Here is a 15,123-nt window from a genome sequence, read left to right on the forward strand (position 1 = left end):
GTGTCGTTGTGAACACTAAGCCCAGAGTGGTGCTTTAACTAAGTGGTGGATGGTCCTGGTGCTTAGCATCCATTAGAGGGAACATGTAGCCTGTCTGGTCTCATCACCCTGGTAGAACCTGTACTCTGTCAGGCCTCATCACCCTGGTAGAACCTGTACTCTGTCAGGCCTCATCACCCTGATAAAACCTGTAGTCTGTCTGGTCTCATCACCCTGATAGAACCTGTAGTCTGTCTGGTCTCATCACCCTGGTAGAACCTGTAGTCTGTCTGGTCTCATCACCCTGGTAGAATCTGTAGTCTGTCTGGTCTCATCACCCTGGTAGAACCTGTAGTCTGTCTGGTCTCATCACCCTGATAGAACCTGTAGTCTGTCTGGTCGCATCACCCCGATAGAACCTGTAGTCTGTCTGGTCTCATCACCCTGATAGAACAGTGAGGGAGCCAGCAGCACATCACTCTGATCTGGGGAGGACTGAGAAAGGGAACTGGGGACATCCACCATAGAGGAAGAGGAATTGAAAGGGGGGAGGGGGGGTGTGTGACTGGGTAGGAAACTAATAGTCTATTTCAATCTATCGTCCCTGCACTCTTGCAGTAATCTTACCACCCCTACACGACCATACACACCAAGCCTAAACCTAGAAGACCATGCACTAACTTTTTCCCCTAGCCTAGACAAACACCCATGGATTTAATCCTGCCTTCTCTCTCTCCATCTCTCCCCCTCTTTCACCAAAGTGACACTTGGGTGACAAGAGGAGAAATGACCTTGGTAGTGTGGGTCTGGACTGTGTCTGTCTGTCTGTCTGTCTGTCTTTCTGTTTGTTTGTTTGTTTGTTGGGGACAACAACAAGGCAGGCGTATGAAAGGAGCTGAAAGTGACAGGAAAAGGTCATGTCATTACTGGTGTCAACACCCTGGTCTAAACAGCCACTCCCTCTCTCTCTGATCTCAGAGCAGCTGACACTGTGATGTCACAAGCAACATTGACTCCTCCTACTTTCTTTAAGCCAAAAACAACCCAGATGAGTTAACGTCTTTGACTTGCCACGTTATGAATGTCTATAGGTGCTACTCTATCTTCATACTAGTAGCTGTCAATGACCGAGGGGAGTCTTAAACCAAACTACAAACAGCAGCACTATCACAAAATGGCCGCCCCCTCCCCTGCTGTCATTGTGCTAAAGATTGTGGAGTCATCTTGGCTGTTATCTACCAGGGAGCTGAACAGTAGCTGCCTGCCAATCATTCCTCTCCAGTGCCCTCCCCTGATGGGAAAGAAAAAAGCTACCTCCTCGACTGCCCAACACTGCAATCAGGATAAGATAAACAGGAACCTTATCTTGTTGGTCAAAATACACCACATGTTAACTCATCAAAACAATTGCAAGAAACATTAAAGGCCAGTAGGAAGATCCAGGAACGTTTTACAAATCTCAAATAACTGCTGTGTCATCTGAGCAAAATCTGCCCATAATAAGCCTGCATCTATCTGTCTATAGCCAGTAGCTAGTAGAAACCCATTGTTGGAGTCACAGGCCCCAATAAACCAATGATATACCTTACTGTACCTGACAGTAGCCTATCAGGGTAAAACCATTAGCCTATAACACACAGAGATCACTAGAGGACCTGATGTCATAGATCCTCATAGTTACACAGTGTGCTGATTATGGCAGCCATTTTAGTGAAGGATAAATCCGTCTAATATGCCTAGAAAGTTATTATAATTTTTTTTAAACAATTTTGTACATTTAACCTATATTTAACTACGCCAATGATTATTTACAATGACAGCCAACTCCGGCCAAACCTGGATGATGCTGGGCCAATTGCAAGTAAAACTAAATGCATGCTCTTCAACCGATCGCTGCCTGCACCTGCCCGCCCGTCTAGCATCACTACACTGGACGGTTCTGACTTAGAATATGTGGACAACTACAAATACCTGGGTGTCGGCTTAGACTGTAAACTCTCCTTCCAGACTCACATTAAACATCTCCAAACCAAAAATGAAATCTAGAATCGGCTTCCTATTTCACAACAAAGCATCCTTCACTCATGCTGCCAAACATACCCTCGTAAAACTGACTATCCTACTGATCCTCGACTTCGGCAATGTCATTTACAAAATAGCCTCCAATACCCTACTCAATAAATTGGATGCAGTCTATCACAGTGCCATCCGTTTTGTCACCAAAGCCCCATATACTACCCGCCACTGCGACCTGTATGATCTCATTGGCTGGCCCTCGCTTCACACTCATCACCAAACCCACTGGCTCCAGGTCATCTACAAGTCTCTGCTAGGTAAAGCCCTGACTTATCTCAGCTCACTGGTCACCATAGCAGCACCCACCCGTAGCACTCGCTCCAGCAGGTATAGCTCTGTGGTCACCCCCAAAGCCAATTCTTCCTTTGGCCGCCTCTCCTTCCATTTCTCTGCTACCAATGACTGGAACGAACTGCAAAAATCACTGAAGCTGGAGACCCATATCTCCCTCACTAGCTTTAAGCACCAGCTGTCAGAGCAGCTCACAGATCACTGCACCTGTACATAGCTCATCTGTAAATATCCCATCCAATCTACCTCATCCCCATACTGTATTTATTTATTTATTTATTTATCTTGCTCCTTTGCACCCCAGTTATCTCAACTTGCACATTCATCTTCTGCACATCCTACCATTCCAGTGTTGAATTGCTATATTGTAATTACTTTGCCACCATGGCCTATTTATTGCCTTACCTCCCTTATCTCACCTCATTTGCACATGCTGTATATAGACTTTTTCTACTGTATTATTGACTTGATTATTGTTTGTTTATTCCATGTGTAACTCTGTGTTTTTGTATGTGTCGAACTGCTTTGCTTTATCTTGGCCAGGTCGCAGTTGCAAATGAGAACTTGTTCTCAACTAGCCTACCTGGTTAAATAAAGTTGAAATAAAATTAAAAATAAATAAAAATTGTGCACCGCCCTATGGGACTCCCAATCACAGCCAGATATGACACAGCCTGGATTTGAACCAGGGACTGGTTTAGATCGCTGCATCACTCGGGAACACAGTGGTCCCTGCTTGTTTAATTAAGGAGCATTGTTTAATGGGGCCGTGCTGGTTTCAAGGGGTTTAGCAGGCAATGGGGCAGAGAGAGGGTCCCCAGTTAATGATGTCCCTGCATGCAATAGCCAGCCTGACCCATTACCACACTGTTTAGCATGGAGCCTTCAGGGACAGGAACTCAGCCTCATTTACACCATTTTTCTCACAGAGGTCTATATCACAGTGGCTTTCACCATGCCCATGATACGCATACTATGCAAGTGCGTTTGTGTGTGTTTGTGAGTGTGTGTGCGCATGCGTCTTTGTGTCTATCTGTGTGTGTCCTCAGGGAGCTAAGTCTTCAGGTATCAGACAAGGTTAGTCATCATCAAGAGAGTTGCAACCGCTGTTATGGTAACTGAGGCTCAACCGCTGTCACGGTAACTGAGGCTCAACCGCTGTTACGGTAACTGAGGCCCAACCGCTGTCATGGTAACTGAGGCTCAACAGCTGTTAGGGTAACTGAGGCTCAACAGCTGTTAGGGTAACTGAGGCTCAACAGCTGTTAGGGTAACTGAGGCTCAACCGCTGTTACGGTAACTGAGGCTCAACCGCTGTTACGGTAACTGAGGCTCAACCGCTGTTAGGGTAACTGAGGCTCAACCGCTGTTAGGGTAACTGAGGCTCAACAGCTGTTAGGGTAACTGAGGCTCAACAGCTGTTACGGTAACTGAGGCTCAACAGCTGTTAGGGTAACTGAGGCTCAACAGCTGTTAGGGTAACTAAGGCTCAACAGCTGTTAGGGTAACTGAGGCTCAACAGCTGTTAGGGTAACTGAGGCCCAACCGCTGTTAGGGTAACTGAGGCTCAACAGCTGTTAGGGTAACTGAGGCTCAACAGCTGATACGGTAACTGAGGCTCAACAGCTGTTACGGTAACTGAGGCTCAACAGCTGTTAGGGTAACTGAGGCTCAACAGCTGTTAGGGTAACTGAGGCTCAACAGCTGTTAGGGTAACTGAGGCTCAACCACTGTTACGGTAACTGAGGCTCAACAGCTGTTAGGGTAACTGAGGCTCAACAGCTGTTACGGTAACTGAGGCTCAACAGCTGTTACGGTAACTGAGGCTCAACAGCTGATACGGTAACTGAGGCTCAACAGCTGTTAGGGTAACTGAGGCTCAACAGCTGTTAGGGTAACTGAGGCTCAACAGCTGTTAGGGTAACTAAGGCTCAACAGCTGATACGGTAACTGAGGCTCAACAGCTGTTAGGGTAACTAAGGCTCAACAGCTGATACGGTAACTGAGGCTCAACAGCTGTTAGGGTAACTGAGGCTCAACAGCTGTTACGGTAACTGAGGCTCAACCGCTGTTACGGTAACTGAGGCTCAACAGCTGATACGGTAACTGAGGCTCAACAGCTGTTAGGGTAACTGAGGCTCAACAGCTGTTACGGTAACTGAGGCTCAACCGCTGTTACGGTAACTGAGGCTCAACAGCTGATACGGTAACTGAGGCTCAACAGCTGTTAGGGTAACTGAGGCTCAACAGCTGTTAGGGTAACTGAGGCTCAACAGCTGATACGGTAACTGAGGCTCAACAGCTGTTAGGGTAACTGAGGCTCAACAGCTGTTAGGGTAACTGAGGCTCAACAGCTGATACGGTAACTGAGGCTCAACAGCTGTTACGGTAACTGAGGCTCAACCGCTGTTACGGTAACTGAGGCTCAACAGCTGATACGGTAACTGAGGCTCAACAGCTGTTAGGGTAACTGAGGCTCAACAGCTGTTAGGGTAACTGAGGCTCAACAGCTGTTAGGGTAACTGAGGCTCAACCGCTGTTACGGTAACTAAGGCTCAACAGCTGTTAGGGTAACTGAGGCTCAACCGCTGTTACGGTAACTAAGGCTCAGGCTGGAAGGGAAACTGAAAGGGAAACAGACTCACTGGGATGATGTCATTATGATGGGACCAATCAGAAAGCAGGGTTATAATGATGTCATTATGAAACGCACAATCACAGAGCAGGGTTATAACAATGTCATTATGAAGGGACCAATCCGAGAGCAGGGATATGATGACGTCATTATGAATACACCACTTAGAGAGCAGGGTTATTACAATGTCATTATGAAGGAACCAATCAGAGAGCCGGCTAATGATGATGTCATTGTCTCACTGTGACACGTGGGTGATGGACCACAGACTGAAAGGGAAACAGACTGACTGTGACACGTGGGTGATAGACGACAGACTGAAAGATAAACAGACTGACTGTGACACGTGGGTGATAGACCACAGACTGAACGGGAAACAGACTGACTGTGACATGTGGGTGATCGACGACAACTGAAAGAGAAACAGACTGACAGTGACACGTGGGTGATAGACGACAGACTGAAAGAGAAACAGACTCACTGTGACACGTGGGTGATAGATGACAGACTGAAAGGGAAACAAACTGACTGTGACACGTGGGTGATAGACGACAGACTGAAAGAGAAACAGACGACAGACTGAAAGAGAAACAGACTGACTGTGACACGTGGGTGATAGACGACAGACTGAAAGAGAAACAGACTCACTGTGACACGTGGGTGATAAACGACAGACTGAAAGGGAAAAAGACTGACTGTGACACGTGGGTGACTGGGGTCAGAACACACTGGTCCTCCTGGTCCAGATCGTCCCCAAAGCTGCTGTTCCTCTGGAGGGGACGAGGGTGCTGCACCTCCAACAAACCAGGGGTCTTTTTCACTGCCAACACATACAGTCCCACGCACGCACGCACGCACACACACACACACTCAGAATATGCATAGCCAAGTAACAGAAGATTTCCCTATGATCTTATAATGTCATTTAAAAAAATCCAAGCAAACCTTTCACATTTCTATATTTCTGTAGTGAAAACAAAACAGCTCAGTGCTTTGTTACCTGGGAGTGGAGAGCTGAACGTAAGGGAGGAAAGAGAGGTCCAGGACTGCTGGGTATCTGTGAGACCAAGAAGAGGAGGGAAGGGAGGGATGGAGACAAACACACAAGAGGATCATGTAGCTAGCAACCTAGTAGATACATGATCCTCTGGGTGGGATGGGAAAGGCTGGGAGGCATGCTTTCTACGGGTCATGGAGAGGGGTGGGGGCTAGGCGGGATGGGATGGGATGGGAAGCATGGTTTCTGGGTGGGGACGGAGGATTACGGCAGGTGGATGGGGACTAAGGGGGCAATGGGTTGGGGTTATCTTTGTATGCATTCAAATGTATTTTTTTAAAGCCCTCTTTACATCAGCAGTTGTCAACGTGCTTCATAGATACCCAGCCTGAAACACCAACAAGCTACTAAGATAATCACGATGACAAGATAGAAGGGTGGCACAACTGAGACATTTTGAAGGGAGTTCCAGAACCACTACAACCTCAATGTGCTGGAACCAACACATTCAACTGAAGACTGATTTATCTGCAGTTGACTGACTAAAGGGTTATTTACCTATACACACATGTACCGAAGGAGCAGGCAGTGAGAGACAGATATAACAGTAACCGAGACAGCGATTGTCCAAGAGGACAGCTGCAGTGATTGGTCAAGAGGACAGTAACAGATGCAGTGATTGGTCAAGAGGACAATGACAGATGCAGTGATTGGTCAAGAGGACAGTGACAGATGCAGTGATTGGTCAAGAGGACAGTAACATTGACAGTGATTGGTCAAGAGGACAGTGACAGATGCAGTGATTGGTCAAGAGGACAGTAACAGATGCAGTGATTGGTCAAGAGGACAGTAACAGATGCAGTGATTGGTCAAGAGGACAGTAACAGTGACAGTGATTGGTCAAGAGGACAGTAACAGATGCAGTGATTGGTCAAGAGGACAGTGACAGATGCAGTGATTGGTCAAGAGGATAGTAACAGATGCAGTGATTGTTCAAGAGGACAGTAAAAGTGACTGGACAGGAGGAATGGACACTAACAGGAGCTCACCACATCCTAGTGCTTCAGCTAAACAGAAGCCAGAAAAAGCAGATAGGGAAAAAGAGAGAGGGGGAAAAAGAGAAACAGAGAGGTAAAGAGAATAGAGAGTGTGTTGAAAACCGTGGGAAATGTCTAATACATTCATAAAATTAATCATAATTCATTTGACAGAAATGGAATTGGCTCTGATAACCCCTGGCAGAGTGCCATTAACATGGGGGTTTAGGTTACTCCAAGTCACTAAGATGCAGTGTAAATATATATAAGAGAGTACCCCTCTCCTACCTGTACACACAGTGCTGTAGACATCAGAGCTGAGCTCCCTCCCACTATTGAACACTGAGTCGTAGGAGATACTGGGAACAGTGGGAGAACCAGGCCCGTCGTCCTTCTCACTGCTCTTCAACTTCCTCCTCAGCTTCACCTGTTTACAGAGGGACAGACGTGAATGGATGGACGGACGGATGGATGGGTGGGTGGGTGGATGGATGGGTGGGTGGGTGGGTGGATGGATGGGTGGGTGGATGGATGATGGATGGATGGGTGGGTGGATGAATGATGGATGGATGGATGGGTGGGTGGGTATACAGACAGTGGGTGAATGGATGGGTGGATAGATGAATGGATGGGTGGATGGATAGATGGATGAATGGGTGGATAGATAAATGGATGGGTGGATAGATGGATGGATGAATGGATGGACAGATGGATGGATGGGTGGGTGGATGATGGATGGATGGAAGGGTGGGTGGGTATACGGACAGTGGGTGAATGGATGGGTGGATAGATGAATGGATGGGTGGATAGATTAATGGATGGGTGGATAGATGGGTGGATAGATGGATGAATGATGAATGGATGAATGGAAGGGTGGAGAGCGGGATTGGCTGGATGGGTAAATGGATGGGTAGAAGAATGGATTGATGAATGAATGAATGAAATAGCATCGATCTGATAACCAGTGATTCTATCCGGACAGCTGACCGTTTTCTTGGGCTTGGGACTGGATACAGAGGAGCTGAGCAGAGCAGGTCTCCTCCTCACAAACATCTTGAAGGTGGCCGAGTCAGGGTTTTCCACAGCAAAGACCCTCCACGAAGTCTGGACAGAGAATGTGATCAGGAAGTAAACAGACATTAACATTGCAGGTGACTACTAGAATCTACACCACAGTTGACTCGAGATGAAGGTACTTTTAAGGAATAGTGAGGAATGCATCTACCTAACCAAGCTCCACAGCATCTCCAGACTAACAGGTTTTCTGAAATGCAACAGTTGTTGTGAAGTAAAAGAGCATGCTGGTATAACAGAGATAAGAACGGGCCGAAAAGCTCACTTCACGGCTAGCTTGAAATGTCGCCAATTGTGCCATCGAATTGGATCCTTTTCTATAGCTCAACTGGTTCGTACGTTGTCAAGGGGGGCGGTCAAGCGTGTTAGCGAGGCAGAGGGCCCCAGGTTTGAGCTGTGGAACAGACAGTTTACTCTGAGTTGTAGTCAGAGAGAAGGAAGCTAATGTTGCTTATCTAGCACACTGATGTCAGTTCCACTGGGTACTGTCTCTGTCAGACTCACCTGGATGAGAATGGCAGCTGCAGGGATCTGTCTGTTGAAGTGCTTCTGCCTCTGTTTCTGTTGAACCTTCAGTGCAAAGCCTGAACCCAGGATCCCCTGCAAACAAACGCAGAGGATTACTACACTAGAAAAGTAAGGGGTGTTACCTAGTACCATAAAGGGTTCTTCAATTGTCCCCTAAGGAGAACCCTCTGAAAATAACTATTTTGGGTTCCAAGTAGAACCTCCAAAGGGTTCTACCTGGAACGAAGAAAAAAAGGTTATCCTATTGGGACAAACGAAAAACCCTTTTTTTTCTAAGAGTGGTGTACTTCCTGGTGTTACTGATGAACAAACAGTATCTTTCCACCGGATTACTCCTGCACTCACAGCCGGTAGGGCGAAGAAGGAGATGGCAAAGACTGAGAAACACGATGCAATGGTTTTACCGATCCACGTCTGAGGCACCTTGTCTCCATAGCCTATAGTTGTGACGGTCACCTGCAAAAGACAAAAGACTGCTAGGAGAGTCATCCCAGACACCTGCCCTGTTAAGTGAAGCCAGACACACACACACACCAGTGGAGGCTGCTGAGAGGAGGACAGCTCATTATAAATGGCTGTGACGGAGCAAATGGAATGGCATCAAATATCTGGAAACCATGGAAACCATGTGTTTGATACCATTCCACTAATTCCGCTCCAGTCATTACCACGAGCCTCTCCTCCCTGATTAAGGTGCCACCAACCTCCTGTGAAACACACACACACACACACACACACACACACACACACACACACACACACACACACACACACACACACACACAGCAGCCTTACCACCCCCCACCACAAGGCGTCAGCGTAGCTCCCGAACTCATTGGCTCCATTGCTGTCCACAGCATCCTTCTCTGCCAGGTACACAAAGTAGGAGGAGAAGATGAGCCCCAGGAAACCAATGTACAGCGTGGTGATGAGCTCCTGGAAACACACACACAGGCACGCACACACACATACACACACGCATGTACACATGCACGCACACACATAAAGGCACACACACACACGCGCACACACACAAAGGCACACACACATTCACAAAGGCATGAAAACACATACACAAAGGCATGAAAACACACACACAAAGGCATGAACACACACACACACACACAAAGGCATGAACACACACACACACACACAAAGGCATGCACACACACACACACACAAGACAACTTATTAAACTTAGTTATCTAGAGAGGAATAAATGTATTCATAAAAAATAAAAGTTTGTCGCTCAGCATTAAATTAGGAGTGTGTGTTAGTGTTAGTCAACTGTGTTAATCTGTGCAGTGAACAACTCATAACGATAAGAATACATGGTATTTATATAGTGGTTTTCAAGGACACAAACTAACCTGCCTGTGGATGAAGACCACAGAGCCCAGCAGACGCCACGTCCCTCCCTGCCGGTCCACATGAAGCATACGCAGGATCTGCAGGAAGCGAATTCCTCTGGAACAAACAACACACGGTCTGTGATCGGGGCTCCAGACAAACATTTTCCCCTGATGGAACTGACGACTGAGATGGTATTACAGATATTACCAATTAGTAATCATCTGATGAAGTGATTTAGTTATAGACAGACGACTGAGATGGTATTACAGATATTACCAATTAGTAATCATCTGATAAAGTGATTTAGTTATAGACAGACGACTGAGATGGTATTACAGATATTATCAATTAGTAATCGTCTGATAAAGTGATTTAGTTATAGACAGACTACTGAGATGGTATTACAGATATTACCAATTAGTAATCATCTGATAAAGTGATTTAGTTATAGACAGACGACTGAGATGGTATTACAGATATTACCAATTAGTAATCATCTGATAAAGTGATTTAGTTATAGACAGACTACTGAGATGGTATTACAGATATTACCAATTAGTAATCGTCTGATAAAGTGATTTAGTTATAGACAGACTACTGAGATGGTATTACAGATATTACCCATTAGTAATCGTCTGATAAAGTGATTTAGTTATAGACAGACTCCTGAGATGGTATTACAGATATTACCAATTAGTAATCGTCTGATAAAGTGATTTAGTTATAGACAGACTACTGAGATGGTATTACAGATATTACCAATTAGTAATCGTCTGATAAAGTGATTTAGTTATAGACAGACTACTGAGATGGTATTACAGATATTACCCATTAGTAATCGTCTGATAAAGTGATTTAGTTATAGACAGACGACTGAGATGGTATTACAGAAATAAGCTGTTTCATCTAACATGTCCACGCCAGGAATGCATGATTCAACGAATCCAGTGATGTCATGAATTTTGGGACAAATAGTCTATAGTTGTTATAGCTGGTTTTTATTGCATTTTGGGACAAATAGTCTATAGTTGTTATAGCTGTTTTTTTTTCTTTTTTCTTTTTGTTCAATAGAGATACATTTGCGCACATCTTTAATGCGCAATAATATCATAGGCTGATTTATTTGGGACTATTTCACCACCTGAGTAAGTGGAAACTCCAAAAATATTAGCTTGATCGCTAACTCTAAACATAATAGCCACTGATGGTGACCATGTAGGATTCCAACACTAAAGTCAATGTCCTAAAAAAACATTGCAGTTGTAGCCTACTACCCAATGAGGCTATGGCCGATGCAACGTCCGATTCGCATTGCTCCAGCTGCATATCTCAAAGCCATATTAAATATCTTGGTTGTAAAATAGCTTACTGAGAGTTGAGAAATAAAAACTACACCGACAGAAAGCTGAGAACCTCCTCTCTTTAACAGTGACAACTGTAGTTGCTGAGAACCTCCTCTCTTTAACAGTGAAAAGATGCTCGACTATGCATATTTTGGAAAGAAAACACTCTGAAGTTTCAGAATCTGCAAAGATTTTGTCTGTAAGTGCCCCAGAACTCATTCTACAGGCGAAACCAAGATGATACGTCAAACAGGAAATGAGCAGAATTTCTGAAGCTCTGTTTTCTAATGTCTCCTTATATGGCTGTGAATGCGACAGGAATAAGCTTAGACCTTCTGCCGTTTCCCCAAGATGTCGGCAGCATTGTGACGTATTTGTAGGCATATCATTGGAAGATTGACCATAAGAGACTACATTTTCCAAGTGTCCGCCTGGTGTCCTGCGTCGAAACAGGTGCGCAAAGCAATGTGCAAGTATTTTTCCATTTGATTGAGAGGAGAAACCATGCTTCCACGAACGATATATCATCGAAGAGATATGTGAAAAACACCTTGAGGATTGATTCTAAACAACGTTTGCCATGTTTTCAGTCGATATTATGGAGTTAATTTGGAAAAAAGTTCACGTTTTGAGGACTGAATTTTCGTTTTTTTTTGGTAGCCAAATGTGATGTACAAAACGGAGCTATTTCTAATACACAAAGAATCTTTTTGGAAAAACTGAGCCTCTGCTATCTAACTGAGAGTCTCCTCATTGAAAACATCAGAAGTTCTTCAAAGGTAAATTATTTTATTTGAAGGCTTTTATGTTTTTGTTGAAATGTTGCGTGCTGGATGCTAACGCTAATGCTAACGCTAAATGCTACGCTAGCTAGCTACTTTTACACAAATGATTGTTTTCCTATGGTTGAGAAGCATATTTTGAAAATCTGAGATGACAGTGTTGTTTACAAAAGGCTAAGCTTGAGAGATGGCATATTTATTTCATTTCATTTGCGATTTTCATGAATAGTTAACGTTGCGTTATGGTAATGAGCTTGAGTCTGTATTCACGATCCCGGATCCGGGATGGGGAGATCAGAAAGGTTAACAGTGACAACCGTAGTTGCTGAGAACCTCCTCACTTTAACAGTGACAACCGTAGTTGCTGAGAACCTCCTCTCTTTAACAGTGACAACCGTAGTTGCTGAGAACCTCCTCTCTTTAACAGTGACAACCGTAGTTGCTGAGTACCTCCTCTCTTTAACAGTGACAACCGTAGTTGCTGAGAACCTCCTCTCTTTAACAGTGACAACCGTAGTTGCTGTGAACCTCCTCTCTTTAACAGTGACAACCGTAGTTGCTGAGAACCTCCTCTCTTTAACAGTGACAACCGTAGTTGCTGAGAACCTCCTCTCTTTAACAGTGACAACCGTAGTTGCTGAGAACCTCCTCTCTTTAACAGTGACAACAGTAGTTGCTGAGAACCGCCTCTCTTTAACAGTGACAACCGTAGTTGCTGAGAACCTCCTCTCTTTAACAGTGACAACCGTAGTTGCTGAGAACCTCCTCTCTTTAACAGTGACAACCATAGTTGCTGAGTACCTCCTCTCTTTAACAGTGACTACTGTAGTTGCTTCCAAAGATGTTTATTACCCGCAATTTGGATTTTGAAATGTTACAGCCTATACAATCTGAAAGAAATTAAAAATTGTGAGTGTGAGTAAGTGGCTCGCTCATTACAGCAGCAGGCCCCAGCGAAACAGGCACAGAGACCTTCATTACAGCAGCAGGCCCCAGCGAAACAGGCACAGAGACCTTCATTACAGCAGCAGGCCCCAGCGAAACAGGCACAGAGACCTTCATTACAGCAGCAGGCCCCAGCGAAACAGGCACAGAGACCTTCATTACAGCAGCAGGCCCCAGCGAAACTGGCACAGAGACCTTCATTACAGCAGCAGGCCCCAGCGAAACAGGCACAGAGACCTTCATTACAGCAGCAGGCCCCAGCGAAACAGGCACAGAGACCTTCATTACAGCAGCAGGCCCCAGCGAAACAGGCACAGAGACCTTCATTACAGCAGCAGGCCCCAGCAAAACAGGCACAGGGGCAGAGACCTTCACTACAGCAGCAGGCCCCAGCTAAACAGGCACAGAGACCTTCATTACAGCAGCAGGCCCCAGCGAAACAGGCACAGAGACCTTCATTACAGCAGCAGGCCCCAGCAAAACAGGCACAGGGGCAGAAACCTTCACTACAGCAGCAGGCCCCAGCGAAACAGGCACAGAGACCTTCATTACAGCAGCAGGCCCCAGCAAAACAGGCACAGGGGCAGAAACCTTCATTACAGCAGCAGGCCCCAGCGAAACAGGCACAGAGACCTTCATTACAACAGCAGGCCCCAGCAAAACAGGCACAGGGGCAGAGACCTTCACTACAGCAGCAGGCCCCAGCTAAACAGGCACAGGGGCAGAGACCTTCACTACAGCAGCAGGCCCCAGCTAAACAGGCACAGGGGCAGATACCTTCACTACAGCAGCAGGCCCCAGCTAAACAGGCACAGGGACAAAGACCTTCAGTACAGCAGCAGGCCCCAGCTAAACAGGCACAGGGACAGAGACCTTCATTACAGCAGCAGGCCCCAGCTAAACAGGCACAGGGACAAAAACCTTCACTACAGCAGCAGGCCCCAGCAAAACAGGCACAGGGACAGAGACCTTCAGTACAGCAGCAGGCCCCAGCTAAACAGACACAGGGACAGAGACCTTCAGTACAGCAGCAGGCCCCAGCTAAACAGGCACAGGGACAAAGACCTTCACTACAGCAGCAGGCCCCAGCTAAACAGGCACAGGGACAAAGACCTTCACTACAGCAGCAGGCCCCAGCTAAACAGGCACAGGGGCAGAGACCTTCATTACAGCAGCAGGCCCCATCTAAACAGGCACAGAGACCTTCATTACAGCAGCAGGCCCCAGCTAAACAGGCACAGGGACAAAGACCTTCACTACAGCAGCAGGCCCCAGCTAAACAGGCACAGGGACAGAGACCTTCACTACAGCAGCAGGCCCCAGCTAAACAGGCACAGGGACAGAGACCTTCATTACAGCAGCAGGCCCCAGCTAAACAGGCACAGGGACAAAGACATTCATTACAGCAGCAGGCCCCAGCAAAACAGACACAGGGGCAGAGACCTTCACTACAGCAGCAGGCCCCAGCTAAACAGGCACAGGGACAAAGACCTTCATTACAGCAGCAGGCCCCAGCTAAACAGGCACAGGGACAGAAACCTTCATTATAGCAGCAGGCCCCAGCTAAACAGGCACAGAAACCTTCATTATAGCAGCAGGCCCCAGCTAAACAGGCACAGAAACCTTCATTATAGCAGCATGCCCCAGCTAAACAGGCACAGGGACAGAAACCTTCATTACAGGAATCATGAGGATAATAATGCACATTACTATTTGACCAAATCATGGTTACAGCCAAGTTTGGAGTGAGGTGACCATGTAGAATGTGCAGCTTGCCAATAGCCAAGTCAAAAGTGTAGCAAAATGCAACTAAATGGTCGCAGTCTGGAGCCCTGCATGATAGTGCTGTAAACATAGATGATTTAGGACATGAGAGTCGAGGGCCAGTGTCTTACCTGACAGCAGACGTGGCAAACACCTGTCCATTGGAGCCTACTACCAGTACGATGATGGAGGCCACCACTACAATCAAATCTGCAGAGAAGCACACAGTGGAGGGGAGACATGTTACAGGAGGGAGCCGTGTTACAGGAGGGAGACATGTTACAGGAGGGAGACATGTTACAGGAGGGGCCATGTTACA

The 15,123-nt window shown here is 46.3% G+C and overlaps 1 protein-coding gene across 5 annotated transcripts in view; it reads right to left on the minus strand.

The window, feature by feature from the left end:
• The window catches only part of kcnq1.1 (potassium voltage-gated channel subfamily Q member 1, tandem duplicate 1), a 50,133-nt gene that overhangs the window by 10,076 nt on the left and 24,934 nt on the right, over positions 1-15,123 (minus strand). For 2 of the 5 annotated variants that reach the window (XM_090223091.1, XM_090223089.1), the window contains exons 4-13: positions 14,936-15,014; positions 9,988-10,084; positions 9,413-9,553; positions 8,963-9,073; positions 8,594-8,689; positions 8,003-8,119; positions 7,304-7,442; positions 7,028-7,045; positions 5,982-6,038; positions 5,678-5,801 (exon numbers count right to left, since the gene is read on the minus strand). In XM_090223091.1, the coding sequence (XP_090079217.1) occupies positions 5,678-5,801; positions 5,982-6,038; positions 7,028-7,045; positions 7,304-7,442; positions 8,003-8,119; positions 8,594-8,689; positions 8,963-9,073; positions 9,413-9,553; positions 9,988-10,084; positions 14,936-15,014 (979 nt within the window). Of the gene's footprint in view, positions 1-5,677; positions 5,802-5,981; positions 6,039-7,027; positions 7,046-7,303; positions 7,443-8,002; positions 8,120-8,354; positions 8,484-8,593; positions 8,690-8,962; positions 9,074-9,412; positions 9,554-9,987; positions 10,085-14,935; positions 15,015-15,123 lie in introns of those variants that run through there. The other 3 variants (XM_090223092.1, XM_090223090.1, XR_016492352.1) reach the window with 2 other exon arrangements.

Source organism: Oncorhynchus mykiss, chromosome 26 (genome assembly GCF_057628025.1).
Source record: "Oncorhynchus mykiss isolate SJ-2025 chromosome 26, ASM5762802v1, whole genome shotgun sequence".
NCBI classification, from domain to species: Eukaryota; Metazoa; Chordata; class Actinopteri; order Salmoniformes; family Salmonidae; genus Oncorhynchus; species Oncorhynchus mykiss.